The following is a 22,734-nucleotide window of genomic DNA, read 5'->3' as shown; positions in this document are numbered from 1 at the left end:
GCCCTATTTGTGGCATGCAGAAACGCACTAAAAACAGTGGGAAAGTATGTTCCTGCTATGTGAAGTGTGACTCGGGCCTAGGAGAGTAATGAAGCCATTGGGTCATCATGATAGTCAGGCATCTAGCATATTCAGGAGAGGTCAGCAATGACAGCCTCCATGACAGCATTTACTTTAAAGCGGAGTTTCACCCAAAAGTGGAACTTCCCCCAGACGAGAATAGGGTCTATATTAGTGTTATCCCCAAACCTAATAAGGATAATACTGATGTCCTTAATTATCGTCCGATCTCGCTAATTAATTGTGACCTGAAAATTCGTACAAAACTTATGGCCCTACGGCTTAGCTCATTTCTGGCAGAAACTATACATGGGGACCAGTCGGGATTCATCACTGGGTGCCAGCCTGATCTCAGCTGTATGTACTAACTGGGATGCCTCTGCTTCTCGGGAGCTTCTTCTACTATCATTGGACCTTCACATATGTTTGATAGTGTAAATTGGAATTACTTATTCATTACGCTAGAGGCTTTCAGATTTGGCCCCAGCTTTCTGTCCCTACTGAAAACTCTATATGGATTCCCGTCAGCTCAGGTCTCCATACAGGGTTACAAATCGTCGGCATTCACTATCAAGCGTGGCACAAGACAAGGATGCCCTTTATCTCCATTACTTTTTGTACTAGCTATTGAGCCTTTGGCCATGGCAATTAGGAACCACCCTAGTATATCTGGCATCAATTGTAGTCAACAAGTGCATAAATGCACATTGTTTTGCCGACGATGTCCTTATGTATATTACAAACCCTCAGGTCCCCATTTGCTATCTCTACTGGAGCAGTTCTCCCAGCTCTCTGGCCTCTCTTTGAACCCTCGTAAAACAACAGCTCTTAATGTGTCACTTTCCCCCTCAATAGTACGGAGTCTTAGGGAAAAGTACGATTTTCAATGGGCATCACATTCCCTTTCATATCTAGGGATCCAACTAACACCTACTATAGAGACTCTTTATAAAGCTAACTACCCCCCACTGTTTAGGAAACTAAGGGAAGACCTTCGTAGTTGGGCAGATTATTCCTTATCATGGTTTGGTAGAATCAATTCAATCAAGATGACATTCTTACCCAGGATACTTTACTACTTTAGGACCCTACCAGTAACAGTCCCAAGAGGAAACCTGCAGTGTCTACTGGCTGAAATTCTCTGCTTCATTTGGAGCAATAAAAGATCTCGCATGAACAAACAGATATTGTATTGTACACACCAAAGCTGGCCTTGGGCTCCCCAATTTACTAAACTATTATCAAGCTGCCCAAATCTCCCAACTCACCCAAACTACAGCTACAGGCTCTGCACCTCTATGGGTTTCTCTGGAAGCACTTTCCTGTCACCCCTTGGCCGTAGGAGCAATGATGTGGCTCCCTAGCCGATTACGCCCTCCTATATTATGTCCATCCCTATCACATTCGTTGGCAGTCTGGGACAGAATACGTCACCGGGTGCCCCTATCATCTCCACATACTCCCTTAGCTCCTGTCTTCTGTAATCCACAGTTCCCACCTGGGTTGACACCGCAGTCATTCCAATGGTGGCTTAATAAAGGCTTGCTGAGAATAGGCGACTAGCTTGATGGCAATCAGGTATACTCTTTACAGCATTTTAAAAGATAACCTGCAGATACCTACCAGTGAATTATTTCGATATAATCAAATTATATCCTTTATCAGATGCAAACTTAATCTGGTCGCTGGACCGCTTACGTTTACAACGTTTGAGTTGTCATGTCAAGGTACTGCTGGTAGAGTATAGGCTGAGGCATATGTTTCTGTGGTGGGACACTGCCGCTGAATCTTGCTGACGGGGTCACCGTGCGGCTTTGAGGTCCGATGGTGAGAGCATCGGCTCTCCACTGTGGGACGAAGGGCGAGCGTCCTCAATTTTCTGAGATCAATTCTGTCTGGTAACAGGCCTCGCTGTTTGAGAAGCACTTTGGGATTGATTTACTAAAGGCAAATAGACTGTGCACTTTCCAAAGCACAGTTGCTCCAGAGCTTATTAAATGAGGTGAAGCTTCACTTTGCAAAGAACACCCAATCACGTGCAAGGAAAATTTAAAAAGTAGCATTTTTACTTGCACACGATTGGGTGATGGAAGTCAGCAGAGCTTCTACTCATTTACCAAGCTCTGGAGCAACTGCACTTTGCAAAGTGCACAGTCTATTTGTCTTTAGCAAATCAACCCATTTGAGCACTCAAACACTTTTTTAAGCACTGAGCACTTTTAAAAGCACTTGGATTGACTTTATGTAACTGAAAATGAACTTGTATTCTATATTTAAGAGCAGTTCATAAATTGATTTTGTCTTAAAGTGGTTGTAAACCCTTACAAACCACTTTGACCTACAGGTAAGCCCAGATTAAGGCTTACCTGTAGGTCCAAGCAATATCTCCTAAACCTATATGGTTTAGGAGATATTTGCCCGAAAATAGACAGCGGCGCGCAGGCGCACTGAGCGCGGCATTTCCAAGAATGGAGCTGCCGCGCGTGTCGACTCCCGTGCGCATGCGCGGGAGTGATGTCATCGCGGCTTCGCCGAATGACAGCGGCGGAGCTGCGAGACGCCACCAGCAAGATGGATGCGGCGGACTACAGGGGACAGCGGCGACTTCGCTGGCTCCTGTGTCAGGTAAGTGACACATAATGGGCTACTATGCGATGCATAGTAGTCCATTATGCTTTGCCTTTGCAGGGAATGAAAGAGGAAGTAAACCCATCAGGGTTTACTTCCTCTTTAATCTGTATTCTCACACTATTTAATAATATTGCTGTTTTGCACATTATTTTGCTTGTGCACAGGATATTAAATATTTTTACATGTTTGTGTATTTTTTCTCACAGATATGTAATTTGTTCAGTATGAGCGCTTGTGATTTTGTGGACATTTGAGACTTTTTTTCTTTTGTAATAACTTTTTGGATGCAGTATTCAGAATTTTTAAGGCGCAGCAGTCCCATATTTTTAATAAGTGTGAGGTTTGAATTACAGTGCATTCAGAAAGCATTCATACCCCTTGACATTTTCCAAATTTTGTCAAGTTACAACGAAAAACATAAATTTATTTTATTGGTATTTTATGTGATAGACCAACACAAAGTGGCACATAATTGTCAAGTGGAAGGAAAATGATAAATGGTTATCAACATTTTTCCAAAATAAATATCTGAAAAGTGTGGTGTGCATTTGTATTGAGCCCCCCTGAGTCAATACTTTGTAGAACCGCCTTTCACTGCAATTAGACCCCTTTCACACCGAGGGCGTTTTGCAGGCGCTATAGCATTAAAAATAGCACCTGCAATCCGCCCTCAAACAGCTGCTCCATTTTCTCCAGTGTGAAAGCCAAGAGGTACGCTGGCAGGACATCAGGAAAAGTCCTGCCAGCAGCTTCTTTGGAGCGATGAAGGAGCGATGTGTTCATCGCTGCTCCCCATTGAAATCAATGGGGCAGTGCGGCTATACCTCCGGCAAAACGCCGCTATTGCGGCGCATTGCCGGCAGAGTGACATTTTTTCCCATTCTTCTTTGCAAAATAACTCAAGCTCTGTCAGATTGGATGGCGAGCGTTTGTGAACAGCAATTTTCAAGTCTTGCCACAGATTCTCAATTGGATTTAGGTCTGGACTTTGACTGAGCCATTCTAACACAGAAATATGCTTTGAACTAAACCATTCCATTGCAGCTCTGGCTGTATGTTTTTGAGTCGTTGTCCTGCTGGAAGGTGAACCTCCTCCCCAGTCTTTTGCAGACTCTAACTGGTTTTCTTCTAAGATTGCCCCGTATTTGGCTCCATCCATATTCCCGTCAACTCTGACCAGCTTCCCTGTCCCTGCTGGAGAAAAGCATCCTCACAACATTATGCTGCCACCACCGCGGTAATATCGGTCTAGGCCAATAAGGCCCAGGCCTAGGGCAGCACTTTGCAGGGGGGCAGCACGGAAAGAGTCCCTGCTGGCTTCCACTACACTGTTAGTGTAGCGCCAGTCTTATGTGGCGGACTGGGCTGAGAGGCAAATTAGTCCAGTGTCCCCATTAAGTGGCCACACTGCTTCTGGTATGCGGGCGGCTGGCATTCCGCAACTGTGGGTAGGGGGCGCTGCTTCAAATTTTGACTGTTCTATCATCCTGGACCACAAACCCTCCTCACTGTGTTATATGTTTTCTGCTGCAACATTGACATGGTTATAGCTGGGTGTGGCCTTGACAGGAAGGGGTGGGTCATATTTAAACTAGGGGCGGCACGAGTTTAGTCAGGCCTAGAGCAGGAAAAAACCTAAATACACTACTTGCTGCCACCTCCATGTTTCACGGTAGGGGTGGTGTGTTCACGATGATGTCCTGTGTTCGTTTTCCACCACACATAGCGTTTTGCTTTTAGGCCAAAAAGTTCAATTCGGTCTCATCTGATCAGAGCACCTTCTGCCACATGTTGGTTGTGCCCCCCCCACATGGCTTCTCGCAAACTACAAACGGGACTTCTTATGGCTTAATTTCAACAATGTCTTTCTTCTTGCCACTCCTTCATAAAGGCCAGATTTGTCCATAGAACTAATAGTTGTCCTGTGGACAGATTCTCCCACCTGAGCTGTGGATCTCTGCAGCTCCTCCAGAGTTACCATGGGCCTCTTGGCTGCTTTTCTGATGAATGCTCTCCTTGCCTGGCCTGTCAGTTTAGGTGGACGGCCATGTCTTGGTAGGTTTGCAGTTGTGCCATACTCTTTCTATTTTCAGATGATGGATTGAACAGTGCTCTGTGAGATGTTCAAAGCTTGGGAAATTTTTACATAACCTAACCCTTCTTTAAACTTCTCCACAACTTTATCTGACCTATCTGGTGTGTTTCTTGGCCTTCATGATGCTGTTTGTTCACTAAGGTTCCCTAACAAACCTCTGAGGGCTTTGCGGAACTGCTGTATTTATACTGGGAACAATTTATACACAGGCGGGCTCTATTTACTAATTAGGTGACTTCTGAAGGCAATTGGTTCCACTAGATTTTAGTTAGGGGTATCGGAGCTGAATACAAAGGCACGCCACACTTTCAGATATTTATTTGTAAAGAAATTGGAAAACCATTTATCATTTTCCTTTCCACTTCACAATTATGTGCATCTCTGTGTTGGTCTATCACATAAAATCCCAATAAAATACATTTGTAAAATGACAAAATGCGGAAAATGTCAAGGGGTATGAATACTTTTTCAATACACTGTATATATTGGTTTAAAAATCTGCTGCAGTTGTGGCTCTTGGGCGGCACAAAAGCAGATGTATTTTACACTTTGCACTTATGCACTGTACTTTACTGCCATGAGCAAGAGGCATTATGGTCTATTCACAAGGACACAAGAGGGCCATGCAACATAAATGTGGAAAAAGGAAAAAATCTAGCAATAAAGTGTAGCATACAAGACCACCCACCTCATCCCAAATAATAAAGAAAAATAGAGAAAAGGTGCCTAAGGATTATGCGGGTGGGGGTCTAAATGTGTACACCATTAGACCCCCACCCGTATAATCCCTGGGGCACCTCTTCTCTAGTTTACATAAATGTGGGTGTAAGTCTCTACCTAAGGCTCACAGGGGCCGCATACAGCCTACTGCCAGCAGCTTGTCAAAATCAATGATAGGCTGAAACACACAATGTGGTTTATTTACAAAAAGGCAAATCCACTTTGCACTACAAGTGCACTTGGAAGTGCAATCGCTGTAGATCTGAGGGGTAGATCTGAAATGAGGGGAAGCTCTGCTGATTTTATCATCCAATCATGTGCAAGCTAAAATGCTGTTTTTTATTTTCCTTGCATGTCCCCTTCAGATCTACAGCAACTGCACTTGAAAATGCACTTGTAGTACAAAGTATATTTGCCTTTCGTAAAAAACAAACAAACAATGGCTTATGCCAGTATACGCACGTTGGAGCAGTACTTGTGGACAGTGACGTATGCGCTGCTTATTCTGTACTATAAATGCCCAGTGACTAGTCCTCTTTAAAAGAAAGTATTTACGGTGTGTGCTGATAATTCCACCAACACACTTGTCAGAAGAATCAGGTTTTACAGAAGATGTTGCTAGAATCGCTGTAGGCTGTCATGTTGACTAAGCAGTATGTTTTGAATTATGCTGTGGGGTAGGCATGGGAAGGCTGCTAGTTAAATATTACTGAAACTGTACCAATAAATCTAAATTTAAAGACGTAACATACTGCTAAGGAGCTATTAAGAACAGTTGCAGCAATGTGTTTGCATCATGCAGACCTTTTTTACATGTTTATCTAACAAACAGCAAAGACTATACATTCCCTTGTCTATCTGGATCTGTGTGTGATGGTAACGCACAATAAGCCAGACATTACCACTATGCACAAAGATCTAAATGTGTTGCGCCATGATGCCTGCACCTTAGTGTGTCACAATGTACTGATGTGAATCACCTCTCCATTGGGGTGAGTTACATAGTTACATAGTAGGTGAGGTTGAAAAAAGACACAAGTCCATCAAGTCCAACCTATGTATGTGATTATATGTCAGTATTACATTGTATATCCCTGTATGTTGCTGTCGTTCAGGTGCTTATCTAATAGTTTCTTGAAATTATCGATGCCCCCTGCTGAAACCACTGCCCATGGAAGGGAATTCCACATCCTTGCCGCTCTTACAGTAAAGAACCCTCTACGTAGTTTAACCTTAAAGTGGTGTTGCCACCAAAAAAATAAAACTACTTAAAATTCGTAAAAAAAATCAAAAAAAAATAATTGGCAAAAAAAAAATTTTTTTACTCACATCTAAATACCGGTTGCTAGGGGGTCCCTCGTAGTCTGCCTTCTTCATTGCCCGGGCTGGTGACATCACTTCCCCTCGCGCCGCACATTCACCTGGGACCTGTCATGTGTCCCAGGTGACTGTACGGCGTATCACGGCGCCCTGCGCCGCTCGCGCATGCGCAGTGGGTGCCCGGCTGTGAAGCCACAGCCGGGTGCCCACAGTATGCATGACGGCGCCGCGAGCGGAGCGGGGAGCGAGGGGGGGGCTTCGTTCCCCTGCATCGCTGGACCCTGGGGCAGGTAAGTGTCCGATTATTAAAAGCCAGCAGCTGCAGTATTTGTAGCTGCTGACTTTAAATTTTTTTTTTTTAGGGGGTACCCCACTTTAAGCCTCTTTTTTTCTAATTTTAATGAGTGGCTGCGAGTCTTGTTAACTCCCTTCCACAAAAAGGTTTTATCCCTATTGTGGGGTCGCCAGTATGGTATTTGAAAAATGGAAATCACATCCCCTCTCAAGCGTCTCTTCTCCAGAGGGAATAAGTTCAGTGCTCCCAACCTTTCCTCATAACTACCGTAAGACCCTCCAGACACTTTATTAGCTTTGTTGCCCTTCTTTGTACTCGCTCCATTTCCAGTACATCCTTCCTGAGGACTGGTGCCCAGAACTGGACAGAATACTCTAGGTGCGACCGGATCAGAGTCTTGTAGAGCGTATTATCGTTTTATCTATAGAATTAATGTCCTTTTTAATGCATGCCAATATTCTTTTTGCTTTGTTAGCAGCAGCTTGGCATTGCATGCCATTGCTGAGCCAAAGTTGTGTCAAGGAAAATGGCACAGATCTGTTGAAACTTGAATTATGGTGCAGCGCTTAGAGCTGCACGATTCTGGCTAAAATGAGAATCACAATTTTTTTGCTTAGAAGATAGATTTCTATTCCTAAATTCTCACAGCGTAACATTTTTTTCACATTAAAACAAAAAAAATTTGGTTAACTTTACTGTTTCGTTTTAAAAAAAAATTAATTTAAGTGTATTTTTTCCCAAAAAATTGCGTTTGAAAGACTGTTGGGCAAATACAGTGTGACATAAAATATTGCACCTATTGACATTTTATTTCCTAGTGTCTCTGCTAAAATATATATAATGTTTGGGGGTTCCAAGTAATTTTCTAGCAAAAAATATTGATTTTAACTTAGCCTCCCTGGCGGTATTCCCGAGTCAGGCTCGGGGTGAGATTTAATTACCATAAGCGGTATCGCATCGCTGGATCCATGTAGGGAGTTTACTTACCTTTCCCCTGGATCCAGCGATGTCTCCCGCTGTGATAAGCGAGCCGCCGCGTCTCGCTCGATCTGCGACAGCACAGAGCTCCGTTCCCTGCGAGCGTTGCGACGCACGGGGACGGAGTTCGGCGCCAAATTCAAAAAGTAAAAAACACAGTATAGATACATTATACTATAATCTTACAGATTACATTACTGTATCAAATAATTACACATCCCTTTTGTCCCTAGTGGTTTGTCCAGTGTCCTGCATGCAGTTTTATATTATAAATACTGTTCTTTATGCCAGGAAACTGGAGATTGTCCACAGCAACCAAAAAATGTCGGTTTACATCAAAAGTGGTTATAGACCAGCTAGAAAACAGTCATAATAAATTAGAATCACTCGCAGAATTGAGCGATAGTAATTTGTGGGGAAATTCGTCATCAAACACTAAAAGTAATGACAGCGACAATTCTGCAACTCAGCATATTTCAGTGTTTTTGATTTGATTACATTATTGAATATTTTTTATTATTATTTGTTATAATTATTTATAGTTATTATATATATATATATATATATATATATATATATATTATAATTTATGATTTCATATTTCAAATTTTATCATACCCGGGATGTCTATTAGACTCTTGTTTTGGACCGACTTAAGTGAATTATTTCTAAGAATTACAGGCCTACAATATAAAACGCCAAATTTCCATGCAAAATAATGGTACCGTTTTTTTGCACCTAAAATCTGAAATAATCATACCGCCAGGGAGGTTAAACAAAGATTTAGACTTGTTTAAAAACTTGGCAGACTGCCTGGATTTTTTTCTTTACACACAGAAGTTTCCCTTTGATCTAAGAAGGAAGGGTTAGTTACAATGTTTCATTTTAAAAACTTGGCAGACCGCCCTGATGATTTCTTTTGGCAGCTGAGTGAGCAGATAAGTCTCTCCACTTGTTATATGAAAGAATAGGCAAACTCTGCAATAGAGATCTCAGAGGGGTTGAATCGAGATCACAATTTTTTAACGATTAATTGTGCAGCTCTAGCAGCGCTGTTTGGGTGGGCTGCCTGATAATGCACTGCAGCAGTCTAAAAATACATTAAATACAGAACCAGAACACAGATGCAAAAAGCAAGTTATGTAAGGAAGGTTATATAATGTCTGTCGACAAGCATAAGTATGGAGCAATTGTACTGTCTGACAGTTTACAAACATGCTATTGGAAGTTTCGAGAGTATGAGCTCCATGGTCCTTGCAAATCAATGGACACTTCTATTGCACCATATGGTAGGACCACAGAGCTTGTAAGTGAAATATACCGTCCAGTGTTTCTTAGGCGTGGGGAATTATAAAAACATCTTGTTATGTATGCAAAGCCATATTTAGTTTTTGCTGTTTTTGTCGAGTTTCCAAGTTTCTTTTATTTTTGGATAGAACACTGAAGGGTTATAGCCTCTGGTTTCTATTGCAGCCTTTGCTTCCACTGGGCAAATTCATCTTTATTAAATAATTGGGTACAAGAAATGATGAGAAAACAAACATTTTAGATTTGTCACAGCAACAAGAGATGAGTAGAAAGTTTCCAATGGGGAAACCTGTGGACTACTTTCACACAGGTGATCCCATCAAGACCACCCTTTGCAGCTATAACAGCTTCAACTCATCTGGGAAGGCTGTCCACAAGGTTTAGGAGTGTGTCTATGGGAATGTTTGACCATTCTTCCAGAAGCACATTTGTGAGGTCAGGCACTGATGTGGACGAGAAGGGCTGGCTATTAGTCTCTGCTTTAATTCATCCCAAATATGTTCTATTGGGTTGAGGTGCAGTCCAATCAATTTCATCCAACCCTAACTCGCTCATCCATTTATTTACGTACCTTGCTTTGTGCACTAGTCCAAATCATTTGGTGGAGGGGGGGTTATGGTGTGGGGTTGTTTTTCAGGGGTTGGGTTTGGCCCTGTAGTTCCAGTGAAGGGAACTCTTAAGTTGTCAGCATACCAAGACATTTTGGACAATGCCATGCTCCCAACTCTGGGAACAGTTTGGGGATGGCCCCTTCCTGTTCCAACATGACTGCGCACCAGTGCACAAAGCAAGGTCCTTAAAGACACGGATGAGTGAGTTTGAGGTATAGGAACTTGACTGGCCTGCACAGCGTCCCGACCTCAACCCAATAGAAGACCTTTGGGATGAATTAGAGTGGAGACTGCGAGCCAGGCCTTCTTGTCCACATCAGTGCCTGAACTCACAAATGCGCTTCTGGAAGAATGGTTGAACATTCCCATAGACACACTCCTAATCCTTGTGGACATCTGTTTTAATCAGAAGAGTTGAAGCTGTTATAGCTGCAAAGGGTGGGACATCTCAATATTGAACCCTATGGACTTAGATTGGGATGACATTGAAGTTCATGTGCATGTAAAAGCAGGCTCCCAATACTTTTGGAAATATGGTGTATCTTCCTACTTCCTTCTATGTCTTTAGGACATCTCCCCAACGAGACAAAGATAGGACAAAAAGAGCAGTAAAAACCTGACAGAGTTCTTACACATGCCCTATTCCAATCAAAACTTAAGAAAAACACCACATTTTTGTTGATCTATTTGCTGAACCTATTCAACTTGCCAAGCTATAGACATTCTGCTCTTTTTTAAACAAAAGTATCTAATTGTTAATCTAGCATTGAGTAGAGACAGACATGAAGAGAATAGTAAAGCCCTGTACATACAGTAAGAATATTGAACAAAAAATACCACTTTCGAATCGATCGTACGATCATCTGATTGTTAGTACACAGCTTTTGTCCAAAATGTTCCAAAGGCACAAACATGAAAATTGTTCTCTTATGATACCAGATTGTACGATTTTTGTTTATCCAATACACTTTTCTTTTGAAAATACAGTGCAAATACATTACATCACTTACACATTTTTATTCTGTCGTATGGGAATTTTCATACTTCTTTTTTTTTTAACACTTTAGTAACCTATTCGTTTTCGATATGGAAACTAGAATGCAAAAAAAAAAAACGGACGATCATTTTCCAATAATCTCATTGTGATATCATTATCAGGGCCATGAAGAAAGTTATCGGAGTGCCGAGATCTGATTCGCAAATAGGACACCAGCACAGGTGTTATACTTTCCTCTATCACTGCTTTTCAATCAAATGTATCTTCAATAATGAAGTATTTTGTCCATAGAAAATCTCCCTATATGAGATAAGATCCTTCAATGGTCAGAGGTACTCCTTATGCCCCGTACACACGACCGGACTTTTCAACATCAAAAGTCAGACGTAATGATTCCGGCAGACCATTCGAACGTGTGTGGGCTGCAGCGGACTTTTGATTTGCAAAAGTCTGACAGACTTTAGAAATGGAACATGTTTCAAATTTTTCCGACAGAACTCTGCCGGACCCAGTTCCTACTGAGAAATCCGCTCATGTGTGTGCTAGTCCGACAGACAAAAACCGACGCTAGGGCAGCTATTGGCTACTGGCTATGAACTTCCTTATTCTAGTCCAGTCTTACGTCATCACGTTCGAATCCGTCGGACTTTGGTGTGATTGTGTGTGGCCAAGTCCGTTCATTTGGAAAGTCCGTCAGAACTCTGTCAGAACTCCGTCAGAACTCCGTCAAAAGTCTGTCGGAATTAGTCCCTCGAAAAGTCTGGTCGTGTGTACGCGGCATTATGGCACCCTAGAACAGAGAATAGTTTCATCCTTTCCTGCTTAAATCTTGCTGTTTCTGCATGCTATTTACTTTACAGGCCTGTGGCTGTTCAGAGATGTGAGAGATAAGAATCCTGAGCCAGAGGAAGGGTGTGGGGAATTTCAATGCCTGTAGGGCAATTTATTTACTATTGTGCAGCTGGAACATGTTTCTCAGCATAGTAATATATGTCTTATAAAAGCCTCATAGTCAATGTACCACTTATGAAAGCCATAGTTTACTGTATCCAATGGGTGAGCTCCATTTTCCTTGACATTGAAATTAGAAGAGACACCTTACAGGCATACCCCGCTTTTAAGTACACAATGGGGTTTATTTACTAAGGCTGGAAAGTGCAAAATCAGGCTCACTTCTGCAGAGAAACCAATGAGCTTCTAACTTCAGCCTGTTCAATTAAGCTTTGGTAATAAAACCTGAAAGCTCATTGGTTTCTATGCAGAAGTGAGCCTGATTTTGCACTTCCCAGCTTTAGTAAATAAACCCCATTGTGTACTTAAAAGTGGATAACACAATATGCCTGTATTGTGTTAATATGTATAATGCCGCGTACACACGATCAGAAATTCTGCCAGCAAAAGTCAGATGAGAGCTTTTGGTCAGAAATTCTGACCGTGTGTATGCTCCATCGGACTTTAGATGGCAGAATTCCAGCCAGCAAAAGATTGAGAGCAGGTTCTCTATTTTCCGGTCGGAAAAAGCTCTGATCGGAAATTCCAATCGTCTGTACAAATTCCGACGCGCAAAATTCCTACGCATGCTCGGAAACAATTAGATGCATGCTTGGACTTAATTTTTTCGGCTCGTCGTAGTGTTGTACGTCACCGCGTTCTTGACGGTCAAAAGTTCAGAGAACTTTTGTGTGACCGTGTGTATGCAAGACAAGCTTGAGTGGAATTCCGTCAGAAAAACCATCCAACCATCCAAGTTTTTTCCGACGTTTGTACGGGGCATTAGACATTTTTCCATTGTGTTAGAGAACTTGTACGGTGTGATTTGTGAATAAGTGCAAAGCACTCCCCGTAGCCGATGCTTTTCTTGTTACTGACTTACCAAGTCTTATTCCAGACTGTATCTCTTTGTGGAGGCATTGAGTGTTGTACACGCGAGGAGAATATCGGATGAATGATCGTCCGTTTTAATTTTTGCATGCTGGTCTCCATATCGAAAATGAAGAGGTTACTCAATTTACAAAAATTCTTGTATAACATAATACAACTTGGGAAGTGATGTAATGTATTGTATTGTATTTTCGGACAAAAACTGTACTGATTAAATGAAAATCGTACGATCTGGTATCATACGAGTAAAAATGTGTTTGTCGCTTTGGATAATTTCGGATGAACTGTCGTGATCGGCTCTCGAAAGCTGTGTACTAACGATCAGATTATTGTACCATCTTTTCGAAAGTGGTATTTTTGGTACGATTTCCTGATTGCGTGTACTAGGCTTTAGGGTCCAGGGGTTGTAAAGGTTTGTGTTTTTTTCACCTTAATGCATCCGATTAACCGATTAATCGAAACAATAATCGGTCAACTAATCGAAAATAATCGTCAGTTGCAGCCCTAAAATATACATAGAAACAAAGCATTAAAACATTAACTCACATTTAACCACTTCCACTTCCTATAGCAGGGCGGTGGTTCAGTTTTCCTGACTGGGCGTCATAGGACATCCTGCAGGATAACAGTCGCCGGGCACCCATGGGGGGCGTATTGCGGCAATTGGTGGTGCGGTGTGTCAGGGGGGGTCTGTGCTGATTGTTTGTCAGCGCAGCCCCCCCTCGGATGCCCACACTGGACCACCAGGGAAGCCCCCAGCATGTGGATGGCCAGGTACATCCCCCATGACCATCCACATTTGAAAATTGATGCCCAACATATGCCAATCAGTGCCCACAATTGGGCACTGACTGGCACCTCTGTGGCACAATAAAAAACAGTGATGCCCAGCAGTGCCACCCATCAGTGTCATCAGTGCTACCCATCAGGGCCACCTATCAGTGCCCATCCATGCCCATCAGTGCCCACCTATTAGTGCCCAAAAGTTTCCATCCGTGCCACCTATCAGTGCCACCTATAAGTACCCATCAGTGCCACCCATAAGTACCCATCAGTGCCACCTATGAGTGCCCATCAACACTGCCTATGAGTGCCCATCAGTGCGGCATACCAGTGCCACCTATCAGTGCCCATCAGTACCACCTATCAGTGCCCATCAGTGCTGCCTATTAGTGCCCATCATCAGTGCCACCTCATTGATGCCACCTCAGTGTCAGTACAACCATATTAGTGCCCGTCATTGAAGATGAAAACATACTTATTTACAAAGATTTGTAACAGAAACCAAGAAAAAAGTTTTTTTTCACATTTTTAGGTCTTTTTTTATTTGTTGAGCAAAAAATAAAAATCACAGAGGTGATCAAATAATACCAAAACAAAGCTCTATTTGTAGGAACAAAATGATAAAAAATTTGTTTGGGTACAGTTTAGCATGACGACGCAATTGTCATTCAATTTGCGACAGCGCTGGGGAAGGTGTGTAAGTATTGAAGTGGTTAAGATGTTTTTTAAATGATAAAGCCAAGCTCTTTACACTGTAAATAAATGAAGTGTTGAGAAGTATTATACTTCCCGGTTAATACCTAAATTTCTAATTGGTGTGTCTTTTGCTACCCTTCAGGATTTTACAAAAGGAGCTCCTCGCTGTGACGTAGTGTCAGCACTGCGAGAGAATAACTGCAAACAAAGCAATATTGAATACCCTGTTAGTGAGGTCAAGACCCTGGCAAACAGACCGCTGAGTGACAAGGGCTCAGAAGGGGACATCACCCAGATGACACCACAAAAGTTAGAACTGCACCTGAGACCAGGTAACACTGAAAAAGACTCCTGATGAACAGTTCTCAAGGAATTCTTTGAGGCAGGGGTGTCAAACTCACTTTCACCATGGGCTGCATCAGCATTATGGTTGCCCTCAAAGGGTTGTATCTGTGAGTCTATAAAAATGTATTCAGAGCTTTTTTTCTCAGAGAATAGGTGCAGGAACTCAACCACGTCTCCACCAAATGACATTGATTGCTGGGTGTGGCCAAAATTCATCAGTGGGAGGATCTTAAAGGAGCAATAAATACTAGGAGTGCATTATGTGTGGAGTTCAGGGATGCGCTATGCACAGAGTTAAGAGGTATGCCATGTACAGAGTGCACTTTCGGGGGTGTGCTAGATAGAGTGCAGATTCAGGGGTGTGCTATGTACATAGTGCAGTTTAAGGGGTTCCCTATGCCCAGAGTCCAGTGTTTAGAGGTGCCTTACATGCAGAGTGCAGTGTTTGTTTTTTTTTATCAGAATTTTTATTTATTTTTATTGTGCAAGTTAGCAAAGGTACATATACTTATAAAGGTCATAGTGTACTAAAAGTATTATGTACAAAGTGATACATTGAGATAGAGTAAAAGCAGTTGCACAACAAGTGTAATATCATGCATAGTAACTTATGTTTATGTTTTATATCACTTCAGCCCCAGAAGGTTTTGCCCACTTCCTGACCAGGCCATTTTTTTGCTATACGGCACTGCGTCGATTTAACTGACAATTGCGCAGTCGTGCAACGTTGTACACAAACACAATTTATGTCCTTTTTTCTTTTGGTGGTATTTGATCACCTCTGTGGTTTTTATTTTTTGCGGTATAAACAAAAAATAGCGAAAATTTCGAGAAAAAAACACAATATTTTGTACTTTTTGTACTATAATAAATATCCCCCCCCCCCAAAAAAATTTCTTCATCAGTTTATCAGTTTAGGCCGATATATATTTTCTTATATCTTCTTTTTAAGCAATAAGCGTATATTGATTGGTTTGCGCAAAAGTTATAGCATGTACAAAATAGGGGATAGGTTTATGTAATTTTTATTATAATTTTTTTTTTTTTACTAGTAATGGCGATCTGCAATTTTTATCAGGACTGCGACATTGTGGTGGATGCATCGGACACGTTTGACTCTATTTTGGCACCACTGACATTTACGCAGAGATCAGAGCTAAAAATAGCCACTGATTATTGTATAAATGTCATTGGCATGGAAGTTTTACCTGTCCAATTCACAGGAAATGCCCTACAAACCTGATTTTATCTGTAGACTTGTATGCATTTCAGATGACTACACCAGCTTGAGGCCTCTTTCATATAGACGTTCCGACCAGGTCCGCCTGTCTGTTTTTCAGGGGGACCCGATCAGAACCTCCATTCTTCTGTATGGAGCGGCAGTCCTTGTCCTGTGTAATTTGGCCTTTTATTTATTCTAAAATACCTGGCTAATCCTGCCTGATGCTGCCCTCCCCTCTGTAAACGGACCAGGTTTATCATGGCTGCTGAGCCCTGATACCGTGCTCAGTTTTTGTGCCTCCATCATCTGTCTCACTCTGTCTTCCTCTCCCCCCCTTCCTGCCTGTCAGCTAGTGTCAGTGCCCGCCCCTCCCTGCCTGCTACTATAATAACTGTGTTTTGTTAATGGAATCCCCTTTGTTCCATTATGTTATGTGCCCTAGTGTATGTGCTTTATAAAAAATATGTAGCTGTATACCTTGTTTCAGAGCACCGATCCATGCTCACGTGACCACCCGGTGCGCACGTGACTGCCCACCACTCTCCTCCCCTCCTCCCAGCTGACATCAGCGGGGAATTCTCAGCCCCTCCCGCTGTAGTTCTTAGATTGGAGAAGACAGCCATGGGCGTTCAAATGAGCACCGAGCAGCACACTGAAATAAGGTATACAGCTACTTATTTTTTATAAAGCACATACACTGGTGAGCATAACTTAATGGAACAAAGGGGATTCCATTAGGCAAACAAAGGGCCTTTGCAACCACTTTTAAACGGGTTCTTAATGAATTCTATGCAATAAGATGAAAAACCTTCTGTGTGCAGCAGTCTCCTTAATATTTAACTGAGCCATCTCAATCCAGCGATGTTGCACGAGAGCCTCGGCTATCCAGGACTCTCTCTCCTGATTGGCTGAGACAGCAGCTTTCGCCATTGGCTCCTGCTGCTGCCAATCAAACTCAGTGAGCCAATGAGGAGAGAGAGGGGGCGGGGCCAAGCTATGGCTTTGTGTCTGAATGGACACACAGAGCAGAGGATCAGCTCCGGTGCAAGCAGCTTGCTATGGGGGGCACCCAGCAGAAGAGCGGGGCCAGAAGTGGCAGCGAGGGACCCCCAAGCAGAGGGGGATATGGGCTGCTCTGTGCAAAACCACTGTATTATGCATTTTCTTTATTATAGTCGAAAAGTATAAATACAACTTTTTAAAAATGTTTTATTTATTTTCAAAGCAACTCTTTGGCACTAACTTCATTGTCTTCAATCAAGACTTTAATATCACTCTAAGCAATTGAAGACAACTGAGTTAGTGCCAAAGAGTTGCTTCGAAAATAAATAAAATATTTTTAAAAAGTTGTATTTATACTTTTCAACTATAATAAAGAAAATACATAAAATAAGTCACTATGCATTGCATTTGATGTAAAGAAGGGCTACATCATTGAAGACAGGTCTGTTTATAAATAATTTTATTTGTATGATGCTCTGAAGTTCTTTTCTAAAAGGTCCATTATCATTTATCTCTCAGATGATTCCAAGATCTTCACAATACAAGTACGGCAGGTAGAAGACTATCCACTGGACATCTACTATCTTATGGATCTATCTTACTCTATGAAGGATGATTTGGTAACCATCCAGACCTTAGGAACTCAATTGGCTGACAGGATGCACAAAGTAACCAGCAATCTCCGTATTGGCTTTGGGGCTTTTGTTGATAAGCCTATGTCGCCTTACATGTATATGTCTCCACCAGAGGTCATCACAAACCCCTGTGCAGAGTAAGTAATAAGACTTTCTTTAGCCTTTGACTGGAAGGCAACCTATTCCATCTTAGGTGGCAATAAAGGTACACTATATGGCCAAAAGGTTAAGGACTTTGATTAAGGACTGTGATTACCACACCTATGTATATGAGTTTGTTGGACATTCCAATTTAAACCCCCCACTCCCTTTTGTGGCTTCAACAACCTCCATTTTTCTGTGAATGCTGTGTGTGGGTGAATTAATTTCCATTTGGCAAGAAAAGCATTTGTAAGGTCAGGTACTGATGTTGGACAGGAAGACCTAGCTTGCAATCAACATTCCAATTTACCCCAATGGTGTTTAGAAGGGTTGAGGTCATGCAGGTTAATCCATACCAAACTCCTCATACCATGCCTTTTTGGAGCTGGATTTGTGTGTAGGGTCACAGCCATTCTGGAACAGAAAAAAATCTTCCTTAAACTGTTCCCACAAGGTTGCCCCTAGAGTGAATGTGTGATGGTCATGCGGCCATATAGTGTGTTTTCACTGGAAGGAAAATGATTTATAGTGTATTTACAGGCAAAACATATATTATTTTAATTTTGGATAGGCTTGAGGCTTTAGAACCCATGCCAAGTTTTTATTGTTGTCTACCTCCTCGCTGGGTAGATTAATTCCCTTTATTTATCCTAGTGACCATTGTCAGAGAAAAAGAAATAAAGGGGAAAACCAAACCCAGTAACTTCATCTGCCCTGGAGAAAAGGACCTCATCTCTTCTGGGGACAGGGACTCTATCCTGCCTAGGGACAGTCCTCTAATGGGGCACCTAAAAATTAAAAAAAAATAATAAAAAAATACTGATGCCAGTGGTGGAACTACAGGGCTCACAAAGGTCATACCTGTGACCACGCCCTGGAGTTCCACCGCCGGACTCGGAGGGAAGGGCCCTAGCTGGGGTTCAGGGGGACCCTTCATGGTTTCTTGCATCGGGGCCCTGAAGGGTCTAGTTACGCCACTGGGAGTAGGGACTCACTTATATCACATCTGTAGATTTTTTTTTATTATGCTCTGTAGATGGAGGAGGGTGGGGGAGTGGGAGAGTGGCTGGAAAGGACAAGGTAGAAAATATGTGGAGTGATCAAGGGGTTAGGACTGGAGGATATGTGCTGTGGGGGCTTTGGCAGGGGGAAGATATGCTAGAAGTGGTGATTGTATTTGAAATCTGGCAACTTCTCCTTGCACTATCTCTCTTCCTTCCCAAAGGATCTCTCCAGCACATATCCTACCCCCCCACCCCTCCCCCCTGCACTGGCCCTCTTCTCTCACAAAGCGCCCACCCCCCATCACATATCTGACCCCCCCCAAGCGCCCCTAGCACATATGGGCACAGGCTGCATGTGATGGGCACAGTGGCTGTATGATGGGCACAGTGGCTGTATGATGGGCACAGAGGCTGCATATGATGGGCACAGAGGTTGGATGATTGGCACAGAGGCTGCCTATGATGGGCACAGTGGCTGTATGATTGGCACAGAGGCTGCATATGATGGGTACAGTGGCTGTATGAATGGCACAGAGACTGCATTTGATGGACGCAGTGGCTGTATGATGGGCACAGAGGCTGCATATGATGGGCACAAAGGTTGTATGATTGGCACAGAGGCTGCATATGATGGGCACAGTGGCTGTATGATTGGCACAGAGGCTGCATATGATTGGCGCAGTGGCTGTATGATGGGCACAGGCTGCATATGATGGGCACAGAGGCTGCATGATTGGCACAGAGGCTGTATGACGGGCACAGAGGCTGCATATGACGGGCATAGGCTGCATATGATGGGCATAGGCTGCATATGGTGGGCACAGAGGCTGCATTTTATGGGCACAGTGGCTGCATATGATGGGCACAATGGCTGCATTTGATGGGCACAATGGCTGCATTTTATGGTGCACAGCGAGGCTGCAGTTTTTGTTTCAGAATTTTTCTGTTTGTTTGCGCCCCCCCCCCCCCCAAAAAAATTTGGAGCACCAGCCGCCACTGCCCCCAGCACATATCTAGCTCTCCCCACCCCCTGCTAGCACTAGCCCTCTCCCCAGGATATATCATGCATTCCGTGCAGAACACTCACAATTTAGCCACGCCCACTTTCTGCGGCGAGCTATGTGCCACATTACTACTCTCTTTCGGACCACTAAAAGTGTCCCAGATCCTTTACAATTTTATAGTGTATACCCCCCCCCCCCCCCCCAAAAAAAAGTGTTCGGGTTTGGCTTGAAGAAAAGGTGGCAACCCTACTATAGAGGGATATGCTTTGTTCATATTTAATGTCTATGATTTCTTTAGAACTATCAGCAGGATAGTATAAATATCTTCAGGCTACACATATCACAAAATGATTGCCAAAAAGGTTTAATCCCACCTCATCTAAAGGTTTTTGGATTTGTTGGCCTTACCATGGTGGTTATTTTTCCTAGACAGTATTTATGACTTATGGAATGCTTTAAATTGCTGATTGAAGTTGCTATTCAGTTCATTCAGTAGCAGCTGAAAATATAGAATTTTTTTTTTTATATACTGCGGTCATCATTGCTGTTTTGGAGAGGTTTGATGACTTTGAGGCCATTATCTGTATGGGTATTCTTCCTGTGCTCATGCTAGTTTCCTATGGTTGATCTGGTTTCCTCCCACAGTATATAAATATAATGATAGACAATCTTTCTGTACTGTGTGTCATGCCTGCGTTCCTCCAGGCTTATCCATACTGTTCTTTCAAGATTCTGTCAGCTTCTAACTTTTTTGCTGATACAACCACTTCCTGTCTACACCCTTCTTGCCTGAAAATTATTAAGAAAACCTGACTGTTTCATCATCCAGTTCCGTATTATAACACCTGACTTCTTTGGTGTTTTTATAGGTTTTAGATGTTATGTGACTTGTTGATGACCAGTCTGGACCTTGACTACCCCAGTGTACTCTCGTATAAAGTAAACCCTGTTAGTGTTAACTGTATATTCATAAAATGTATGAATCATTACCAAATGAACTAGTTGCATTTTTTCAAATTAGAAGTTCTATCGAGAAGATGGGTTCAGTTTTGAGTTGAGAGTACACTTATCAGCAAGTGTAGAAAACCAGCTCTATGTCTGTTTCCCTTACCCGTAACTTATCCACCTAGCGTGTAAGAGATGCCTTCATTGCGGTGTTCCATTTGTGACTCTAAGTATGTTAAAAATAGAGTGAACTTTACTCTAATGAACATAGACTACCAATAAATGTTTTTTTTTTTTACTACATTGTCTTCTTTCTCCACAGAATTCAAACCACCTGTAAGCCCACTTTTGGTTATCAGCACATTTTGGCCCTCACAGACCAGGTTGAGAGATTCAATCAGGAAGTTGCAAAGCAGGATGTTTCCCGAAACCGTGATGCCCCAGAAGGTGGATTTGATGCCATCATGCAGGCTGCAGTATGCGATGTGAGTGGAGAGACATGAGATTAGGATAATAAAACTCTAAATGTCTATCATTAGTGAGCCTGCTTTCCCCTATTGATTTCACCAGGAGAGGATTGGCTGGAGGAATGAGTCATCCCATCTGCTGGTTTTTACTACAGATGCCAGAACACACATTGCCTTGGATGGACGTCTTGCAGGAATCGTTCGCCCCAATGATGGACAGTGCCATCTTGGAGATAGCAATTCTTACACACTGTCTACTATTCTGGTAAGTAATGCTCAGTCTCAATGATAAATCAGTGATAAGTGAAAAAAAATCTGTATATCACATATATATAATAAAAATAACAAATAAAGGTCACAATAAAAGTTTAATATAAAGGTCCAATGGGATGATAAAGTGCCTCTTCTTAAATTCCACATCAAAAGTATCACCAACAGCCATCCTCACCCAGCGAGATAAGGGTGTTTGCTTATCAACTTTCCATGGCCCCCCTTATTCAAGAGAAGTCATGTAGTCACCTTGCACCGCCAATTCATTTCACCAGAACGCTCTCTCATCGCCTGGGATTCCACAAGTTAAACAAGTATACCAAGGCTCCAAAATAGGTATTCATGAAAAGTAAGCATAAAGATGCCTCTCCATAGTATAATAAAAACGTAAAAATATATATTATGTAAAAAAATACACTCACATTGACATAAAAGCAAGCACCCGTATCTCACCTTGGATGATGGTGGCTGTTGGTGACACTTTTGATGTGGAATTTAGGAAGAAGCACTTTATCACAGTCTCTTTGGACCTTAATATTGGACTTTTTTTATCTTTTTTTCATTATATATAAGTTTGGTATATGGAGTATATACCACCAGTTCGGTCAGTACACCTGATTTTAATGGTTCCAGATCAGCACAGGAAGTGATGGTAAATCCTTTTAATGGGAATACAGACCAAACACATTCTAGTAGAGTGGGGGAGAGTTAGAACAATGCTCTTTTGTTCCAGTCCTTCCTGGACCCTGATCCCTGTTGACAGGGATCCCCCCACCCACCCACCAATTTCTAATACAGGTCCCATAAGGTCAGGAAGTGGGGAAATATCTCCTTAATGTGGTCATGGACAGAAAATTAACACCTGACCGGAATGTTAACTCTTCCCTACTCTATTCAAAACTAAACAATTCTGTCAGGAGATTGACTTTCAAGCGGTGTCCCTCAGCAAAAAAATATATTATTTTTAAAGTCAGCAGCTACAAACACTGTAGCTGCTGACTTGTAATAAGGGCACTTACCTGTCCAGGGAGCCCGCGATGTTGGCAACGGGGCCGTTCCGTCCATCGGATCGGGTGCAGGCGCCACCATTCCAACTAAGGGAAACTGGCAGTGGGGCCTTGCAGCTTCACTGCCAGTTTCAATGGCCAGCTTGTCTATTGGGACACACACAGGTCCCAGAAGACAACGGGGGTGATCACCGACGAAGAGGATGTGACATCCTGGGCCATGGCCAGGCCGAATCGGAGGTACCCTTGTACTTCCAAAAAAGTACTATTGGAAAAAAAAATTCAATATCCAAAACGAGGGGTGGAGAGGTGGTCTT

General features: G+C 42.6%; 1 protein-coding gene across 1 annotated transcript in view; it reads left to right on the top strand.

Annotated features, from left to right (window-relative positions):
* The window catches only part of ITGB3 (integrin subunit beta 3), a 138,152-nt gene that overhangs the window by 28,920 nt on the left and 86,498 nt on the right, over nt 1-22,734 (top strand). Inside the window, exons 3-6 of the mRNA XM_077460147.1 lie at nt 14,518-14,707; nt 17,464-17,716; nt 20,996-21,158; nt 21,244-21,405. Coding sequence (XP_077316273.1) covers nt 14,518-14,707; nt 17,464-17,716; nt 20,996-21,158; nt 21,244-21,405 — 768 coding nt within the window. The remainder of the gene's footprint in view (nt 1-14,517; nt 14,708-17,463; nt 17,717-20,995; nt 21,159-21,243; nt 21,406-22,734) is intronic.

Source organism: Lithobates pipiens, unplaced genomic scaffold (genome assembly GCF_037356315.1).
Source record: "Lithobates pipiens isolate NorthernLeopardFrog02 unplaced genomic scaffold, aLitPip1_a1.2 Scaffold_28, whole genome shotgun sequence".
Lineage (NCBI taxonomy): Eukaryota > Metazoa > Chordata > Amphibia > Anura > Ranidae > Lithobates > Lithobates pipiens.
The sequence above is the reverse complement of the archived record's forward strand: the minus strand, read 5'-3'. Positions and strand labels throughout refer to the sequence as shown.